Source organism: Pectinophora gossypiella, chromosome 13, assembly GCF_024362695.1.
Source record: "Pectinophora gossypiella chromosome 13, ilPecGoss1.1, whole genome shotgun sequence".
NCBI classification, from domain to species: Eukaryota; Metazoa; Arthropoda; class Insecta; order Lepidoptera; family Gelechiidae; genus Pectinophora; species Pectinophora gossypiella.
Genome location: NC_065416.1, coordinates 14,353,008 through 14,374,313, shown reverse-complemented (window position 1 = coordinate 14,374,313; position 21,306 = coordinate 14,353,008). Strand labels below are relative to the sequence as shown.

Sequence of the window (21,306 nt, the reverse complement as noted above, 5' to 3'; positions counted from 1 at the left end):
TATTTTATTTTATTTTTTCTTCTTTTCTATTTTATTTTTCTTGTAAGTATAAAATGTAGCTAGCTGTATAAACATATTATCTATTCCGTAATGTCCGAAGGTTGGGGCCTGGTGATCTGTAACACAGGCTTACGCCTATCACAGACACCGGTCTCTCGCTTGCTTTATTAATCTGTACCCGTATTCATTGGATATTGTACTCAAATTCTAAGCTAGTGAGAGAAATAAACATTATTTTTATTTTATTTATTTATTTATTTATTTATTAGTGGGCGGATAGCGATAAGTACTTAATGGGAGAAATCGTCGACCACACCGGCGGGGTAGGCATCAGTACTTCGTTGTCGCGAGCTGATTGGTCGCCTCTATGGCTAGAGTAATCGGGTATTATAAGTATTAGAGATAGTAGAGTTTCTAACATTCTAATAGAAGTAACTTTTCCCTAATCTCTCCTCATCATTATTCCTCTCATCGACTGCACACCAGGATGAGATATTATGCCGTCTGTTGTGACTCATTCTCCGTGACATGGGTAGCGATTGAAGGAATGTCCACAAGTCAATGAATTGAGTCAACAGGTTCAAATACCGACGTGTGAAGTTTTCGGGTTTTGGTAAGGGTCATCCGCAATCGATAGGTATTGAATATACCCGAAACTTGTTGAAGGTCAATTTAACATTTTTAAATTTACGTCATTTCGCAGGGTGTTATGGCCGAGGAGAAGAAATGACAAGAAACTGTAACAGCAACACATCTTTTAAATCAATAGGGTATACATTACAAGTTATTTAATATTTAGAGGAACACATTCAATACCAGAAATTTTTATCATTTAGGTAGTCATTAATCTCATAATAAGCTTTTTACATAAAGTAAGCTTCATATGAGCTTTAAATTTATTCTCTGACAAATTTAAAATATTATCTGGTATTTTATTGCACAAACGCATACATAACCCCAAAAAAGATGAACCCAATACCGGCTTGTATATCTTCGCCAGCCTTCTTAGGAAAATATTTGCAAATACGTGATTCATTCACAATACATTGTAATACGTATAAGTTCAGAGAACTTCACGACAAAATTTGCAATTTAAATTCGAAGGATAAACAATCTGTAGCTGCGGTATGCTACCAGGAGGGGTTAAAATGGCCACATCGAAGCAATACATCTAAAAAAGCAATATTGCTATTCGACATTTGTTTGCATTGCGCACTTACTTTTATATGCGCAAATGTCAAATTGCAATATTGCCTTTTTTAGATGAATTGCGCTTCGATGTGGCCATTTTAACCCCTCTGGTAACACTAACGCTTACGACGCGATATGTGAGCCAACTCTATTGGCTACGCATCATCTCCAAGGTGTTACCCCGATTTCACAGGGTCCGATTATCTAACCTGAAGATTTGACAATTCCGGACGACTGCCTATCTGACCTTCTACATAATATAACCTCACGACTATATCCCAATTGGGGTAGCCAGGGGGTCCATCGTAAGATGAACTAAGCACCCACGCCTCACTGAGCTTTCTGTTAGACCAACGTGATTGGTGGTCAGTTGCATAGCCGTCTATAATGGTCTAGCCAATGTGTTAATAAATTAAATAAGTCATTGGTGTAAGCCCGAGATTCGTACTATCGCTCCTCGTTTGAGAAGCAAGCCGGTGAACCATATGACACAGTGATCTCTTAACCTGACGGAAAAATCAGCTCAACTACAGGTTACGTAAATACCTAAATGCTGTTGGCTCATTTATCGTTTCGCGCGCGTTATATATTTATTTTATTTATTTAAGGAAAACATACAGCTTTTATAAAACATTATAAATTATAAATATATATGTAGTACAATAGCCAATCAAGTTTTCACCAAAGAATAAATTAAAAAAGAAATCACTTACAACTTAAAAATAAAAACAAAAAAAATACTAACTTAGATATAATATTCTGTTACTAACAAAATATGGATAAATATCCGAAATAAATATTTCATTTCTTTTTTTTTGTCATTTCATAATACCTGCTATTGGGTATTCAAAGAAAAATAACTCACATAATTAGAGGAAAAAAAACCGAATATTAATGACAAGCGTCTAGTACTCTAACGTAAAGATTTTATAATATCTTCATAAATTACTTATCTATTATTATTTTTTATATATTTTTTACTAAGTACTTATTAGGTTTTTTTTCTTCTTTTGATAGAGGAAGCAAATTTCTGAAAGTTAAGGTGGAAAATGTTATACGGGCAGTATGCTACGGTGACTGTAGCATGTATGGTATTTGTTAACTGCAGTAAGGCAGGTGCAACGTCCTCCACAGGTACATGCGTATACGCAAGTGAATGTAATAGGTAGGTTGAGTAGGCTTTGGTTTAGTACTTAGTGGTAATATGCTAAATTTAGTTATAACGACTTTATTACCCACACGGTACCTGTGTGTGTTTATTATTATTACTTACCTACTTAATATAGCACATTTTACCTAAGCCGCCACAAAGAGAAGGCTAAATTTTTAAAATAAATTCCTCATCACGAAAAACCGCCGCGGATGCGCTAGTGCCCAGTTTCCGCATATATTTTTTTGTAGACTTTTTATAAATAAAAGATTCAAGCGAGCATAACCTTTGAGGTCGGTGTCCCAAAATACAATTTACAATAGCCATTACATCATTTCCAATCAACGTCAGTTAAACTTAATGTGAACGTTGATCTAATTTCTTTTTCCGATGGCCATTCGTTAAAATTCTGCAAATGCCGCGCGTTCTGTCTGCGCGGGCGCGGTGCGTCCTCACCGGAACCGGATGTCGGCGTGCCTATCATATTCTAATAAGTTGATGGCTTTCTGTGAATGTGAACTTGTTCACCGGTACCTACCTAGGTACTGTAAACACATGCTATGTATTTTTATAAAGGTATTTTATTTATAATGGTACGTACAATAGGTAGGTACTTTGGGCCAGTTTTGAGACCTTCTATCAAGCGGAGAGGAGAAAAAAACTTTGCCACAATACGGTTCATCATATCCATATCGTAGGACTTCAAAAAAAGGTAAGTGGTATTTTAATAATCCGTTAGGTTTACTGGCTCTACCCAAAGAGGATAATAATAATATACCGTATTAGCTCTATCCTGCAATCAATCTTACTAGTGCCATCTAACGATACAACTGTTAACTACTGCTATAAACTATTTTTTTAATGACGATCGGGGTTGATGTCAACAAAAAATCTTTTTATAAATTTTAGAGTTGTCTCAACTAGACTACATTTTTCCTTAGCATTCAATTATTTAGAATCTAAACTTGACTTTCATGGGATAATTGTAGTGTATTTATATCCTTTATCAATCAAGTCCTGCCTTTAACTTTAAATCTACTATGGTAAAAATATTTTTATCATACTAGCAACACTATGAAAACAAAAAAATATATCTGTCATTCGCGGAGGATGTTGGACGTCGGGCTTTTATTGAATTATTTTGTAAAAACATAAAAATAATATATAAATCTGTGATCAGTTTACATTTTCTACTATTTATTCAATGAATTAGGAGTGAAATGTTGTAGTTAAAATTTAGTACGTGTTGGGATACGGGAGGAAATCGCTCAAGATGGCTAAGTAAGTTAAAATTTATTGCATTCGATAGCGGACAGAGAATTATGGATTAGAAATTCAATACTTCATCGCTCACGTCGTTATGCGGTTAATTAGCCTTGGCTGATGAAAGCCGATAATTTCTATAGGTATTTGTATAGGTTTTTGATATCTTTATCGTCGATTCACTTATATTATTTATACAATTGGAGTGTGATTCTTTATTATTTACTTTCTTGTTATTGTTATTAGGCGCTACTCAGTAGAACAAGATTTATGAAATGAAAGATATAATCAAATGTGTCTTAAATAACAAATAGTAATTTAAGACTGAATCAATTTTTGAAACAAAAATTTGATTTTTTCAGAAACATTTGACCCACGTATTTTAAGAGTGAGCTAAAACACACCTTTCCAAAACACAATTAGTATTTATATCCTAAGATACATCTTATTAAATTCATATATATAAAAACTGACCCCCATAATCCCTAATGGGTTGGGCAGAACCACAAATAATCAAAGACAACTTACAGCCACTGTGCTAAGATGGATACCCCAGTCAATAATATTTATTCAATAACATTACCATCTTATTGAGCATAGAAGTTATAAAACTTCATAGTTATTTAAATGAGAAATAAATACTTAAGTTGATGCTTTTTATGCCCAAACAATCATACATTATTCCAACTTATGAATGACTGTTCTCATAATGCTCTATTAGTATTGTTTACTGACAAAGAACTAACTATAGCTAACTAACTATATAATAGATAAATTATAATCAAATGAATGACCTTAAACAAGAAAGTAGAACATTACAAAGATAACTTATCTTCATTCACAGATATTAAAAAATGTATAATATATTTAATGGGAAACTTTTAACTTTATAGTTATTGCATATAGAAATAATTATAATGAATAAATGGCAGTTATTAAAAAAAAACAATGTAGATATTAGAAAAGCAATACTATTGGAATAATGCATACTATACCACTCTATGAAGAGTCACAGTAAGAGTAATTCTGTGGGCTCTGCCTACCCCAACGGGAAATAGGCGTGATCTTATGGAAGTGTACTATTAAAGTTTCTTTTTTTTTCATTTTTATATCTGCCATTATCTTCAAAATCTTTACAAATTCAAATTCAAAAAATCTTTATTCAGTAGGTAACATGGTTACACTTTGAATTGTCAATTTTTACATAACGACCGCCTAAAACTACTGCAGCTTCTCACAACCTGTATAGCCGGGATGGTGTATTACCAGATGGTTTCTCTGCATATCACCTTTCTCTTTCCTTCCTCTTTATATTTATGAGATATAAACATTTATTTCATTTATAGAATCCATCACATTGGTCTATTTTGAAGCTTGTTGAGTTGTGGGTACTTATTTATTTATTTATTTAATTAGTACTGCCACATGGTAAACATTCATGCATTAATACTAATTAACTCTTATTATATATTGTATAGATCTGATGTAAATCACAGTTACGGCCTACGGTCATGAGTACTAATATGTATACACTTTGCAACCATGTCACATGACAAATTAAACCATAAGCCTCATTAAATGTCAAATATGATAGTGCGACAGGGTTCTAAAGTGGGTACATGATTTTGCTCATGACTGTACATAACTTACGTATTATAATTGTATTAATTTCTACATACATACATACATAAACTCACGCCCGTAATCCCAAATGGGGTGGGCAGAGCCACAAGTAATCAAAGACAACTTGCAGCCACTGTTGATACGAAGTCCTAAGATGGATATGATGAACCTTATGGTGATAAGGGATCAGCCTATCGCCCATAACATTAGTCCATCATGTTAGAGGACGCAATCCCTCTGTCGGTTTTTACGACATGCCCGGGAAGACAAGCAGCAATTAATAATTTCTAATAAAAAAAAAACTTAGCTCATCTTGCGATTTCGATAGAGTCTTGAGCTTATTTATGTTATGTTATTTCTCACCCAGTGGTATCCCCTATGGAGTAAAACAGTCATCCAAAAATGTTTGTTTGGTTTTGCAGGGAGATGATGATAGTGTTTGTGTACGACACACAGTGCTGCACAGCCGAGGAAGATGACCCCATCGATGCCGTGCTCTACTTCCATCCTGGGTGGGTCTCCGACACGCAGCGGCATGCACTCGCTGGACAGGTAATATTTTGGAAACAAATTTTGATAGTTATTCGAGGACAGAAGAGGCAAGATGTTTGGATACTTAAATGTTGGCAACCCAACAAAAAAAATCTAAAGAGATTTATTGCAATTCTACAGTACAAAAAAAAGATGTCATAGTTACATTAAAAACTACTACTAACCAACTATAAATATTATATATTTTATAATGGCAATTCTTTCTCTCTCTCAGCTACCAACTTGATTCCAGGCCATAACCTTTATAAAAATAAAAATAAATGCTACCAACTAAACTAACGACCAGTGATGTGAATCTTCCCACTTTGGGAACGTTCCAAGCAGTAAAAAAGGCATAAATATTATGTAAATAGAGCTTTGTTACCTAACCTTTAGGCATATAAGAAAAGAGTACAAGAAAGAACAATTTGAAAAAGAAATGCAGCCTGTGGCCTAACATTTCCACTTTGGGAACATTCCATCAATCACTCACATAACTTTTGCGCTATTTTATTGACGGGAATGTACGGGACTATTGATGTAATTACCAATAACATTTTGAAATCATCCATTCAAACAGCGCGGACTAACTTAATAAATTATGCAACTTTTCTCAACTAAACAAGTTTAGAAAGTACCAGAAACAAATGTATGGCAAACAACAACTTCTGGGCGGTGGAAATCATCTTCAAACAGCCTTAAACCTGTTTTGTGAGTTTGAGAAATGCCTGCATAATTTAAAATGTCTCTACACTAGTTTTTGTTACATCTATTTACTGTCCATGAGAAAATTATTATGCAATTTTAAAAAGGTTAATGGCTATTATTTGTGGCCATTTATATTGCTGCACTGTTCATTTGATCACATTAAACAACAATTAATGTGACCTGCCCTAAAATTAAAACTCGTTATAAGGCATAATAGGGTAGTTTCCAACTCATCATCATCACCAGCCCATTAACGTCCCCACTGCTGGGGCACGGGCCTTCCCTATGGATGTATAGGGAGATCGGGCCTTAAACCATCACGCGGGCCCAGTGCGGATTGATGGTTATTAACGACTGCTAATGCAGTCGGGACCAACGGCTTAACGTGCCTTCCGAAGCACGGAGGAGCTCGAGATGAAAACTTTTTTTTGTGGTCACCCATCCTATGACCGGCCTTTGCGAAAGTTGCTTAACTTCAACAATCGCAGACCGAGCGCGTTTACCGCTGCGCCACCGAGCTCCTCAGTTTCCAACTAGTCAACCTAAAATCAAATCAGTTATTTTTTACTAAACGTCAAAACACGAAATTACTATGGAATGTCTATGAAAAAGCAACCTGTGACGTCATAGAAAAACGTGACAAAATGTCGAACTTGTCAGGTTGGTAAATGTCGCCATCAGGAATCGAACCCGTACTACACGGAATATTTATTTAGCAACCACTGATCATGATTAAAAAAGGGAATCATTGAATTTCGACCCTGAACTCAAATTGCCGGCCAAAACATATTTTTGCTATACTTATACCGTTGGAACTTACCCGTTTGAGCATTTTTCTTTCTTGGGTTACATAATATTGGGTTGGGTTGGGTTTGCGACTTCTCTGGGCGCCATCCCACTCACGTCAGACAGAGTACTGCGGGGCGGAAGGCAAGAGGGAAACCATTTCCCTATTTTTCCCTAAAAAGTAGCATAGAGAATGCCACACCGATAACAGCGTGGCTCTTAAATTAGTGATGTGTGATGTGGGTTATATTATATATCTATAATGTAATTGTTACAGGTAGTGGGCACAGCTCACTGCGTCAAGTCACTCTTCTCACAGCCTGTTGCCATCACACTGCAGAGCGGCAAGTTTATCATACGAGAGTACGGCAGATATATACTGGTGAGTTGCACGCGAGCGTAATGCAGGGTTTGCACGGGAAAAGCCACGCGCGGGGCGCGTTTTTAAATCGAGTGCTTCCACCAATAGACGCAGCGGAGAGTAGTTCCCATTTGTTTTATAGAACTGACTTCACTGGGATAAATAGGAAAAACATTACGCAAGTTTTCCATGGAACTATTAATATCTTGCTTTCTCAAATAGTAGACTCCTTAGTGATTTGATTATCAACTTGATATGATTATGGATTGAAGAGCTCGGTGGCGCAGCGGTTAACGCGCTCGGTTTGCGATTATTGAAGTAAAGCAACTTTCGCATAGGCCGGTCATTGGATGGGTGACCACAAAAAAAAAAGTTTTCATCTCGAGCTCCTCCGTGCTTCGGAAGGCACGTTAAGCCGCTGGTCCCGGCTGCATTAGCAGTCGTTAATAACCATCAATCCGCACTGGGCCCGCGTGATGGTTTAAGGCCCGATCTCCCTATCCATCCATAGGGAAGGCCCGTGCCCCAGCAGTGGGGACGTTAATGGGCTGATGATGATGATGATTATGGTCATAGAACTATTTGGAAAAAAATATTCCCAATTTATAATAATGAGTGAATCAGGATGGAGACGCTTGTATGTAGTTCTATGGAAAAGAATAAGAAATAAATTACCAATTTTGTCCTAGTGACGTCAGTTCTATAGAACAAGTGGGAACTACTCGCAGAGAATGCTATCTACGTGGATATAGGTCGTATGGTTATTGGTCGAAGCCCGGAATGTGGGTTATCCAGAGTTCACACTCGTCATCATCTCCCTAGAGTTATCCCGTTTTTCACGGGCTCCGCTGACCTAACCTGAAGATTTGACAGGTCCGGTTTTTCACAGAAGCAACTGCCTGTCTGACCTTCCAACCCACGAAGGGAAAACCAGCCCAATACAGGTTAGGTCACATTCTCCGAAAATGCATTTCTCGGAATGAATGTAGGTTTCCTCACGATGTTTTCCTTCACCGCTGAGCACGTGATAATCATTTATGAAATTCGTCAATCATTGGTTTAGGCCAAAATCAAATCATTATGGTAGGTATTGGTTGGTTGGATTGGTTTCGAACCTGCGACCTCAAGAGAGACAAGCGTTCTACCAACTGGGTTACCACAGCCCACCTCAACTTTGCCTACCTAAATAGTCGTGACCTCATGTGTATTATTTTTCCTTTTTAACCAGGCGATAGGCAGCGACCGCAATATCCCGGACTGGGTGCTCAAGAACCGCGCCAGCCTGCTCACCTCCATGATACGAGTGTACCATGGCGACCTACACGCGCTCGCAGCTTCCCTCGACAAGTCCAAGAAACTGTCGGACAAACTTTATCAGGTACAACTGTGAGCTTGCGACTGTTCACACACAAACTCTATCAGCGATTATTATTATCAGCCCATTTCCTCTCGTCTCTTTAATTTACCTGGGCGAGCTCTCGCCGGTCACCATTTGTCCGCCCAAGCCACTGCTTGGAATACCATCATCATCCCTCTAGCGTTATCCCGTTCTTCACAGGGTCCGCTTACATAATACTACAATATTTTTAATGGTCTGTGTAGGTATTCGAGACATACCTACCGGTGTTGCAGTATGGGGCGCACATCTTCCAGCGAGTGCCCATGCTCAGTCTACCCAAGGTGAGTGACATCCCTGTTGAGATAATATCCCAACTAAAACTTTGAAATGAAATGTTTTTAGCATGCTAACCTAACCTAACCACACAATTTTCTCTTCTTCTAATCATTTTATCCGTGTTGGGATATACATACGTGTAGGAATGGTAGGCTGAATGGAACGTAACGCAAAGGTGTGTGAAAGAGAGAGCGACGAGTGAGCGAGAGAAAAGAGAAGATTGCGGAATGTCAGGGAAATGGCGGACGGTTGTTTTTCCCTTCTTCCCCACCGCACTACCAGTTGTGCCGTGGGGAATATTTATTCCCTTCTGCACTACCAGCCAGTAGTGTCGTAGGGAATTTAGAATTTCAAAACACCCTTATTCCCTTCAACACTACTCTATTAATTTACTAATAATACCAATGCGTGGATGAGAAACGAATATAATATTACTTCTTTGAAATCATTTCAGTCTCCTTGTATTTTCGTTTTTGACAGAATCTTTTTAGATCAACCAGGTGCTGTAGAAAATAAAAAATAAGAAGACTGACACTGATCGCACTGACATAATATTTGAAGAGGAAAACGTACAAGACTATAAAACGTTTTTAAATGAACAAAGTTAAAGAAATAATAATCGTTTCTTTCATGCCCTATCCCACATACATACATAAACTCACGCCTATTTCCCACCGGGGTAAGCAGAGACTATGGAATTTCATTTGCGTCGATCCTGACACATTTCTCTTGTTTCCTCTACATTCATCAATCGTTTCATACACTCACGCCGGTTCAGAGTAGATCGTACTGAACCTTTTCTAAGGATATCTCCAATTTGGTCAATATCTTCTAGGTCTTCCTCTGCCAGCCATCAACCTTCGCTTTTGCTTTCGCTTTGCTTTTTGTTGGGATGTAGGGCTCGAATAGCAGATTTCCACTCCTCGCGATCTTTTGCAGTCTCTGTAGCTTGCTCCAATGACATGCCGACACCACATGATAGATGATTATATTAAAAAATAATAATAAACAGATGAGTTGGGTTTCGAGGAGCTCGGTGTCGCAGTCATAGGATGGGTGACCACAAAAAAAAAGTTTTCATCTCGAGCTCCTCCGTGCTTCGGAAGGCACGTTAAGCCGTTGGTCCCGGCTGCATTAGCAGTCGTTAATAACCACCAATCCGCACTGGGCCCGCGTGATGGTTTAAGGCCCGATCTCCCTATCCATCCATAGGGAAGCCCCATGCCCCAGCAGTGGGGACGTTAATGGGCTGATGATGAGTTGGGTTTATATGGCATGGAGGACGCTACTCCCAGCGAAGTCAGTCCTTTTTTTGAAGTAGTCATTCGGCCTGACTGTCCTTATCGAGAATGTCTAGTTTGCCGTATAAACCCAACTCGTCTGTTTCAATGAGACTGATCGCAAGTAAAAACCACAAAAAAATATCGGCAGTTATACGCCACTATAAAGTTTAAGTAAATAGTCATATCAGTTTAATTTATCAGGTAGGCAGTATGACAAACAGTCCACGCCGCTACCTGCGATAGCGCAATGTAAACAAACACTCGAGATATATGCCGGCCGTTATCACATCCTGTGATGTTTTGTGTAATTCTACCGGTAATTACTGCTAATATGATTTGGTTTACAACATGAGCTCATGACAACATCATTGGGCCGTCAGAGGTACGATAAGATGCAAAAGTCCAATTTATATTATCCTCGTAACGCCGAAGCATAATTACGATTTCGAAGTAATAAACGACGGTGGTACCTTGAAAAGGACCAAATTTTTGTAGTCGTAAAGGCCGAGCACTTCAAGTACAAATTTTAAAGTGTTAGAGTTATCCGATCGGGTTCAAATTAAGTGGAGACCTATGTAAGGATGAATAGAAGACATTTTTGAAAAAACTACGTTTTTTTTTAGTTCTTCCAGAAGGACTCCCGGTTTGAGTCACTACTTTTAGTAAAATTTGAAAAATATTATTATAATAAAGGGTTATGTATTTTTTCATTAGCATACATACCTATTTGTACGTCATAAATATGTGTATATACTTACATATTTAAATATAAAATAAGTAACGAGTTTTAGTTTTTATGATGTAGTTTGTGATTAGTCCCTCTGGAAGTACATTAGGTTTATATTATTAGGAAAAAAAATAATTCATGGTGTCAGTTTAGATCATCATTAGAAGAAAAAATGAAATAAAATGAAGACGGTAGTTTTTTTTAATCATAAGATCACGTAAGCAAGTCAGTCTATATCGGTATGATTTAATCACATATAACAATTTAAAAAACTTTTTGAAAAATATCCGGACATGACACCTAAAGTCCCTTGCAAAGGACTAAAAAAGTTTGCTTTCATATTGCTAACGATATCGATACAAAATTGATAAAATAACTATGTCATGTTGTTGATTATTATCTTACCTGCGATTTCTGAAAATAATGTGTATGAAAAACTACGAAATTCGATTATTAACTTGATTTTTTTTTTACCTCGTCGCCGTGTGCGCGCCATCTTTACCAATAAGATGACAAATTACGACAAGTGATACATATTTCTTTTTTATTAAAGCCACCTATTCACGAAATTGAATGAACTAGTTCATAGACAAAATACTTTTTTTCTCAATCGGCGCAAAGGTTTGAATTAAATTGACAGGCAAAGTTTTGGTACTTTTAAAAGTACCTTCGTTGATTATTAGAACAAACTATTTCAAAACCTTCGGCCTTTATGACTACAATTATTTGGTCCTTCTCAGAGGCCCCCAGGGCTTACGAGGTTATAAAGTTATAAAATTTGTTTTTGTAGGTGTTTTACAGAAACGGCATGGTGCAACCAGTTAATTTATTACACATACATACATAAACTCACGCCCGTAATCCCTAATGGGGTGGGCAGAGCCACAAGTAATCAAAGACAACTTGCAGCCACTGTTGATACGAAGTCCAAAGATGGATATGATGAACCTTGAAAAAGGATCCAGGATCCTTTTGAATCTTTTTCATGTCGGAACCCAATTTTTCACGAAAAAATAGTATGAAATTTCGCCACCAAATTTGGCACATTTTGATATTCACCCAAATCAGTTTCTTGCAAAGTAATAAATTAACTGGTTGCACCATGCCGTTTCTGTAAAACACCTACAAAAACAAATTTTATAACTATGACAACTAACGGTTCATAAATTCACCACTGTTTACGAATAATTCGCTGGGCTCAGTGACTGCACTTTCGCTCTTTGATTGTACATCCATCGTAAGATGAACTAAATACCCACCCACGCCTCACCGAGCTTTCTGTTAGACCAACGTGATAGGTGGTGAGCCGTATCGCCGTCTATAATGGTCCAGCCAACTGTTTTATTGAAAACTGCACTTATTATTCATCTTGCGACGGATATACTTCTGAATGGCCCAAATGGGTATATATGATTGTGAGTTTTTTATGTAATAATGTTTTCAGAGTGCGACATCTGTGTACATGGAGTCGATGCAGGTACTCGAGCAGTGTCGGAAAAGCAAAGGCGTACTCGGAGGGGTTATCCTCTACAACAATAAGTAAGTCTATACAAAACTTCATTAATGTAGACATAAACTTCTTAATTTGGTAGCAGGTGCTAATTCCTGCAGACGCCATCTAATTTTAAGTTATAAATTAACATTTTATGGCCATGGCCAATGGCCCCTACTCCTGAAGACACCTAATTTTATTTTAAGTTATACCTGTCATTTTCTTATCTGTTGGGAAAGAAAGAGACGGGTAATCGACAGGCATAAAATGTATGTAATATACGTAAATTTTAAGCAGAAATCTAAAACAATCGTCTAAAAATTTTACATCAGCCAATAACCCGACAGTTAAGTAGACAGCACGTCAAACGGATTACAAAACCAGCGATCTCGCCTATTTTATTCGCTCGGGTTATTCATTCGTTTTAAAATTAACTTGTTGACAATCATCCGTCCCTTTCCTTTTCGGCGGATAACAAAATGACAGGTATAACTTAAAATAAAATTAGGTGTCTTCAGGAGTCGGGGCCATTGGCCATAAAATGTTAATTTAAAAGTTTTAATTAATACAATGGGCACCTTTGAACCAGGTACGAGAGGGGACGGTATTTTAGACTGACCTGCATTGTTTGTGCAATAATTTAAAATGTTTTAATTATTCGTAATTTTAATTTATAAGTTACTAATTGTATTTAATTTAATGTTAATTTTAAAATGAATGAATAGCCCGGGCGAATCAAATAGTTATCTCGCTGATACGCAACCCGTTTCACGTGTGCTGTCAACTTAATTCTGTCAGGTTATTGGCCAATATAACATTTTTAGAGCGTTTTTTAAATTTCTGCCTAAAATTGACGTGTGTTCCATAAATTTTATGCCTATTGATTGCCTGTCCCTTTCCTTTTCGGCGGATAAGAAAATGACAGGTATAACTTGAAATAAAATTAGATGGTGTGTATTGGAATCACCGCCAATGGCATGGTTAATTAAGAACATGCAATATCGATTGACAACAAGACATAATCGTGACACCGGCAACAGTGTAAGGGACAAAAAATTACGTTGGATTCGTTCTTTAGCTTTTGGTGCCCGTTACACAATTGGAGTCCAGAATTTTCGATGTATTCCCTAAATGAAATTCTTCAAACATTGGACTGAACCGTAGCTGGCGAGGAATGAGAGTAATACTTTACACCTCTGCCACACTTCTAGCTATTTTAACTCGCAATATGTCTCCTTCTCAATCTCTAATACAACGTTTATTTCCAGGATAATCGCTACCCAGCTGCCTCCAAGCCTGACATCTTACCTCTCAGTAGTGGACCCGTACCGTATATTGTCCCCGGCGGAGAGCCTGCAGCCCCCCACCCCGCTGCCGCTGGGCGCGCAGCTGCTGCTCGTGTACGTCTCACACAAGCACTACCACACCCTCAGCAAGGAGGCCAGCACGCTGCACCGCTTCTACACCGCCGGCCCAGACATGCTCAACACGGTTAAAAAGGTCAGTGAATTATTCATTTCTAATCTCGCTATTACTACACCCCTGACACTTCATACAAAAAACCTCGTTTTAAACATTGAAGTTATCGTACACGCGCATCTGTGTGACGTCTGACGCCCATACGATTGAAAACTAAAGTAAGACCGAAGGGAGGTGAGGTAAACCTAGCTCAGCCGCTGGTGGGGAGCGGAGAGTTGCCGTTCTATACGTTTATTATTATCCTTATTCTATGCCGTGCGCTTTAAGGCTGCGTTTCCGTTGACACGGAGCTGTGCGGAGATGAGCGGAGATATGCAGGAATCGACCAATCACCGTGAAGGAGAGAATGACTTCTTCTTCGTTTTTCGCTATCTCGAACGCTGTGATTGGTCAAATCCGCACATCTCCGCTCTTCTCCGCCCATCTCCGCGTCAGTGGAAATCCGGCTCGATCTAACATCCGTGCGCACATGTGAAGTATTCTTTATTCTATGACATGATGTAAAAGTCAACAACTTTATTAGGTTGTGTCTTGTCTTTCACCTGTGACATAGTCTTTAAAATGACTACAGAACCAAGAAGCGGAACGCGAAAAGCTACGCGAGTTTCCCCAATCAGGGATGAAAAGAGACAAATCATTGCTGTTCACCGCCGTGCCAGAAGAGGACCACACGATGATCTCACCACCGAGCCGCGAGCAGCCATCTGAAAACCGCAAACCCAGCATGCCCGATGTTGTGCCCTTCACCAACAAACCACGCCAACGACCTAATAAATTGAGTTTCAAGAACCAACAGTCTCTTGAAGAAGAGGCTAAGGAAAATGAGAAAGTTTTTACAGGTAGGGTTGCCACTCATTCCATACCATAGTAATTCCCACAGATTATTTTAAATTGGTCAATATTTGGTAAGGACACTTTTATAAACAGCCACTTTGGCGTAATTTAGAAGTAATTTGAAGGTCGGAGAAAAACACGATTTTTGCTAAAATAAAACTGATCTGAACAATCAAGACGAAATCTCGAAAGTGTTTACCGAATCATCGGTATACAAACAAAAGCGTTTATATAATAGACCCTTCTATTTTCTACCATAATAAAAAATAGCCCTTGTAAAATACCTCTAAAAAAGTGACAACGCTTTTCACAGGCCAAACCAGCGTCTGCTCAACCCCCATGGTCGAGTACAAGCGCCTCCACGGCAACATGCTGTCCATCTGCCAGAACCCTGACAACCAGAAAGCAGAAGAACCAATCGAACCAGACGTCCTGAAAAACATCGAAAACTGTGCCAAATTGAACTTGGAGAACGAGAAACGAGACAACAAAATCGTCTTGGACATGAACTGCATCGCAGAACATTACATCAACAAGCCTGAACCTATGAGAAAGCTGGCAAGCGTCACTGATATCCAAGAAACTTTCAAACGTATTTCCAATAGAGCTACTTCGAAGTTCAAATTAAAACGTGCGGAAACCCCTACAGAATCACCGGAGAAAGAACGACATAAGATGACCACTATGACAATAAGCGACCCATACTTCCCAGTGTTTAGAAACGACGGCGTCGCGATATCCGAATCTCTCTTCAACCAATACTTAGAGCAGCATTACAACAAGATGAAGCAGGAAAAAGAAGAGAACATGTTCACTTTCAACATGAAACTGTGTGAACTTGACACTTTTAAGGACTTCGATTCAGAGTTGGCGAAATCACCTCAAAGAACTCCGAAGAAGATTGCGAAGGATTCGACAAAGACGATAACAAGTGATCAGTCGCGACGGAAAGGTCTTTCGTTGCCTCTGAAGTCTTTGAACGAGAATTCCGATTCTCAGATAGGATCTGAATCCGAGTCTACGAGCTTCAAGAAAAAGTTGACTGGGGTTCAACTGACGCCGTTGATGGAGAAACTGAGTCATCTGGCGTTCTCTGACAAGTCTAGTGGCTACAGCAGTCGAGTGATGACGCCCCTGGAACTTAGGGAGTTTATGACGCCTGTCACTGAGCGACAAGTCACTTTCTCTGATAGGTAAGTGAAATTTCTCTGCTGGTATTCCAGCGTTCAGCTGCTTATCTTCCCGGGCACGCCGAAAACCGACCAAGGTCTGTCCTTTCTAGCATTATACGGGCGATGGGCATGGAACCTTGACACTAGCGTTGACGAGGTCGGTCAGTGATCCCAACCCACACGAGAGAAGACCATCATAGTCCATCTTAGGACTTAGAGTGAAGACTGCTGATTACTTGATGAGTTTATATACATATATGGATGGGGTATGTCCCGTCCTACTCCACGAGAAAGTCCTACTCCAAAAAAAATAAGACCATAAGATTCACCATAATCCATCTTGGTAAATTAGAATGAAGACTGCCGATGACTTGATGAGTTTTTCAAAGTGTATCGGTATTTTTTGTTGTAACATAAACAAGCACTTAACGCATCAAATATTCTTTCAGGCCAAAAACCCAGCGCCACGATTCAGAGAGCGATTCTGACAGCGAGGACCTGGATATCCTCCCGGAGTACAGTCAACACGCTGTCAAGTGTGCCCTCTTCGTGAGTGGGATGCATAACATGGCGCTCTTGGCCTTGCTGGATCTCGACGCTGCTAATGATGCAGACACTATCAACGCCTTGGTAAGGAATCCTATTTTTTTTCTAGCCCATTTCATTGCCCACAGCTTTGCAAAAGCCTCTCATTGTGCAACTTTTCCCGATTTTGCGCGAACTCTGACCAAATTACGATAAGCTTTGAGGTTCTCTAAGAGCAAATGAGAGCTCTGGAGTGACAGAATAGGATAGAACTTTAAGAAAATGCGTTGCGGTACGGACTGATGTAGTTCAATCCTTATACATATTATAAAAACTCGTTTAATTCATGTTCTTCTTTCTTCTAGTGGGAAACCTCCCTGAACGCTCTGGGTCCGATCGAGCAGAAGTGTATGGAGCCTCTCCCGGCGGGCACCGAGCCCACTGACTACAGCTATTTGACCCTCGATCCGGATTGGGGCACTGTGAAGAAAGGAGGGCCGTGGGCTGCGCTCGATATAGCCACTATGGGCCTCATACACCACCAGTTTGCTGAGGATCCAGAGCTTTCTGAAGTTATTCTACGGTATGTTGTACGCACGCACCCTTACGTATTCTATTCCCTTCCTTGGGTTAAGTTTTTAACTCGATAAGTTATAATTTAGATACCTCGCTTTTTAAAGGGGTTGCATACTTAGTAGCGAGGTGTCTAGCTTTTTGACAAAATTTGTCCAGGAGCGACGAGAGCGTGGTGCTGGGCGTGTCGGTGGGCGGCGCGCAGGTGTACTACCAGGAGGCGGGCGCGCGCGCCGCGGGCCCGCCCGCGCCGTCCGACGCGCTGGCCGCCGCGCCGCTGCGCGCGCGCCGCCGCCTGCACCGCGACCACGCCGTGCTGCTGCTGTGAGCCGCACGCGACCCAGCGGCTGACACGAGCCGAATTGACCAATCACGGCGCGCGTTACAGAAAGAGAATACATTCTCGACGCTTCTTGTTAGTAATTGGTTGATTCCAGCAGATCTCCGCTTCTATGGAAACTAAAAAATGGAAGGGATTTTCCTCGCGTCTTCGAGTCTATTACAGTGATAACTCCTGTAGAGCGTAACGAGCGAAACGTAACAGAATAAAACGGGGTACTTATAGTTATTGTACCTTGTGGTTTGCGGTTATTATCATAATTAAAACACATGATACCGGGTTCTTACCGCGATAACGCGCGTGATTTATTTATAACACGGTAAGAACCCGGTATTGTGTGTTAATTATTGCGATAATAAATTGTTTTATTGTACCATGGAATAACACATTTGCACTATGAGTACTTTTGTCGTGTGAATTACGAGATTCCCGTAATACAGGCTACTATATTTAAGTTGATTGTAGTAGATAAAACGAATCTTGACAGGCCAGTCGATTTTGAAATCTGGATAAGTCTGCGACACCAAAACTAGAAGTTAAAATTAATTTATAATAGTGATCGATCACTCAGTGTATCCGAAGTAGATGTCTTCTCCCGTAACCCTGTAGCATCGAATTTAATTTGAAAATAACGTCTAATATAATAACTGTAGTTTTTGTAGTCGATTTAGAGCTAAGGTAGGTTTGAATGCTGACACTCGAAGAGTTAGTGTCGTGGCAAAAGTCGGCTATGTAAATTTTGATCCAGTACATTTTTACTAACGAGAAAAGAAAATATTTCTGACACTAATGTTTTTGCTAGCAAAAGTAATACGAATTATTTATTTTGAGAGAACACGCTATTTCAGATGTACATATTTTGCCAAAATCCACGCCAATTTTAGGAAAGGATAAGATAATGTACTTGTGGGGAGAAGGATGTCGAGTGTAAAAATATTTAAGTGAAAAATGAAAACTGTTTTTAAGCAGTTAGTAAGGGAATAGGATTGCAAGTTGTATATCTTTCGGTGGACAGTCATGAACAATATAATGTACCCACTTTAGGACTCTGTCGCACTAACATATTTGACATTTTGTGAGACTTACAGTTCAATGTGACATGGTACCAAAGTGTATACATATTAATGCTCGTGACCGGACATGTGGTGAGTTTTATTATGCTCCAAGAGTGTTTTTGAGAATGTTTTTTTTTCCGACGATACCGTAGAATATAAAATAGTACTACTTATAGAACGGTAACTCTCCGCCCCACACCGATCCGTATCGGGCGCAGACCTCACCCCCTCTGGGTTTTTAATCTCAAATGGCCGTTAGCTGCTCAAGAGGAAACGGGTTTGCGTGCGGGCTGTTTCCAGTTATTCCCAGTCGCCACCGTATGGATTGCCCCCAGGTGGCAATCGAAAATAAAATTTGCACCAATTCCCAGTTGAGGTGGGGTTGGCGATCCACGCCGAAATGTACAGCGACTTGGATGGGGGGCAATAGGTTCCCAGTCACCGCCAGGTGGCAACTGGGAATTGGTGCAAATATTGTTCCAGAATGCTACCTGGAGGCAATCCACACGGTGGCGACTGGGAATAACTGGCTGTTTCGCTCGCACTTACGCGTTAGGCGGCACACACGGTAAGAATGAGGTTTTTGTATGGTTTCTGGGGTGTATAATTATACTAGTGTACTAGTGTCTTGCAAACGAACGTCATGTTCGTCTATCGAATTACGCTACCATAGTAGTTTGTCTTTCAAGGACCCGTTACGCCACGTTAGACTTCTATAGATAACCTATAACCGTAGAAATAGATACTTTTTACATATATTTTAATTAAAAACCCATCTAATCCAAGTAGACTGCCTAAGAAATATAATATTAAACTCATTGATGAGCCAAAATTGGATTAGTAGACATTTTGAGAGGATTTTGCTGAGCTTAGTACGAGTAGACTTAACATTTTTCTTGCTCATCTAATCTTGCCATTAGCTGTAAGTTTCTGCCAGACGTTGTATTAGTTACTGTGTCGCCGTTAAGCTTATGAAGCTCTTTGAAGCCGGCCACTTTATGAATGCTGGAAATATTCCTTGTTATTGTTTTTAATATTATTTCGCAGTATTAATTGTCATTCCACGTTTAACTATTTATATTCTGTTAAAATTCTAGCTCTTAAGTGAAGGTACAAATTCATCAAAACACGTCCAAAGCCAAAAACTAAATGGAGAACTATTATTATATTTTGCCATTGCTATATTATTTTTATACTTTGTTTTTTTACCTTTTGTGTATTTTTATTGTATTGTAGAGATTGTCAAGTTGCCATATGGGATGGAGTGCCAAGACGTGTATGTGGTATCTGTTTATAAATAATTATACATAGATATTGTTAAGAATTTTAATAAAACCTGATAGTGAGAACTTTTGTTAATTGAATGTCTATAAATGAAAGTACCCCAAACAATAATTACTACCAATACTACATTTACACTTGTAGATAATTAACAATACGCATAAAATTAAATTTACATACATAGGTAAAATATATCTATTATTGCAAACTGTTGTCATATAAACAACGATAATTCTACATGTCCGTATACACAACAGGACCCTTCGTCTGATTCGATCGACAACCAGAGTTTCACTTTCGTAATATTTAGTACCTTCCGAGTAGTGTAATAAAAATAATAGTACCTTTACAGTTAAACAAAAAACTTGAATTAATTTCCAGCAGGACCCTCCGTGGTTTGAAGGTCTTCGGACCATTGGTGTATATCCCTGTATAGCGGTGCATTAGTACCTTCAGATTATCTTCGTTTTCTTTTAAAACAAATATTAGTTTATAAGAAATAAATCTACAAAATTTTTATACTGCCAGCAGGACCCTTTTTTGTTTTGGTGCTTTCAGTCCAGACATTCATATTTCCTAGCAGCAGTATATTAGTACTTTTCAAAAAAATATCGCTTAATTTAAAAAAATGTATTAAAAAGTAATAAGACTGATTCTTTATCAGAGAAAATATTCTAACACTTTTATTTATGTGATGCAACCAATGAAATAAAAATCAGTTTTCATGTTATATTAGGTAGGTATGTAGTTTGATATCGTCAAAAAGGAAAACACAATGAAAATTATAACAAAAAATAAATTATATTTACAAAAATTTACATTAGGAATTATCAATCAAAATTACAATTACCAATCAAAATTACAATTACCAATAGAAATTATCAATCAAACGTTGTTCAGCGTGGGTTAATAAAGATCATAGTAGATCATTGGTTGCATCACATAAATAAAAGTGTTAGAATATTTTCTCTGATAAAGAATCAGTCTTATTACTTTTTAATACATTTTTTTTTAATTAAGCGATATTTTTTTGAAAAGTACTAATATACTGCTGCTAGGAAATATGAATGTCTGGACTGAAAGCACCAAAACAAAAAAGGGTCCTGCTGGCAGTATAAAAATTTTGTAGATTTATTTCTTATAAACTAATATTTGTTTTAAAAGAAAACGAAGATAATCTGAAGGTACTAATGCACCGCTATACAGGGATATACACCAATGGTCCGAAGACCTTCAAACCACGGAGGGTCCTGCTGG

General features: G+C 38.6%; 1 protein-coding gene across 1 annotated transcript; it reads left to right on the top strand.

Moving 5' to 3' along the window:
• The first annotated feature begins 3,452 nt into the window (after window positions 1-3,452).
• On the top strand, window positions 3,453-20,127 carry LOC126372113 (uncharacterized). Its single transcript, XM_050017695.1, has 12 exons — window positions 3,453-3,622; window positions 5,650-5,779; window positions 7,530-7,634; window positions 8,842-8,991; window positions 9,216-9,293; window positions 12,743-12,837; window positions 14,059-14,290; window positions 14,841-15,108; window positions 15,417-16,296; window positions 16,725-16,905; window positions 17,166-17,383; window positions 17,533-20,127. Exons 1-12 carry the CDS (start codon window positions 3,615-3,617, stop codon window positions 17,699-17,701), a joined length of 2,514 nt encoding a protein of 837 aa, XP_049873652.1. The 5' UTR covers window positions 3,453-3,614; the 3' UTR covers window positions 17,702-20,127.
• The last annotated feature ends 1,179 nt before the right edge of the window (window positions 20,128-21,306 follow it).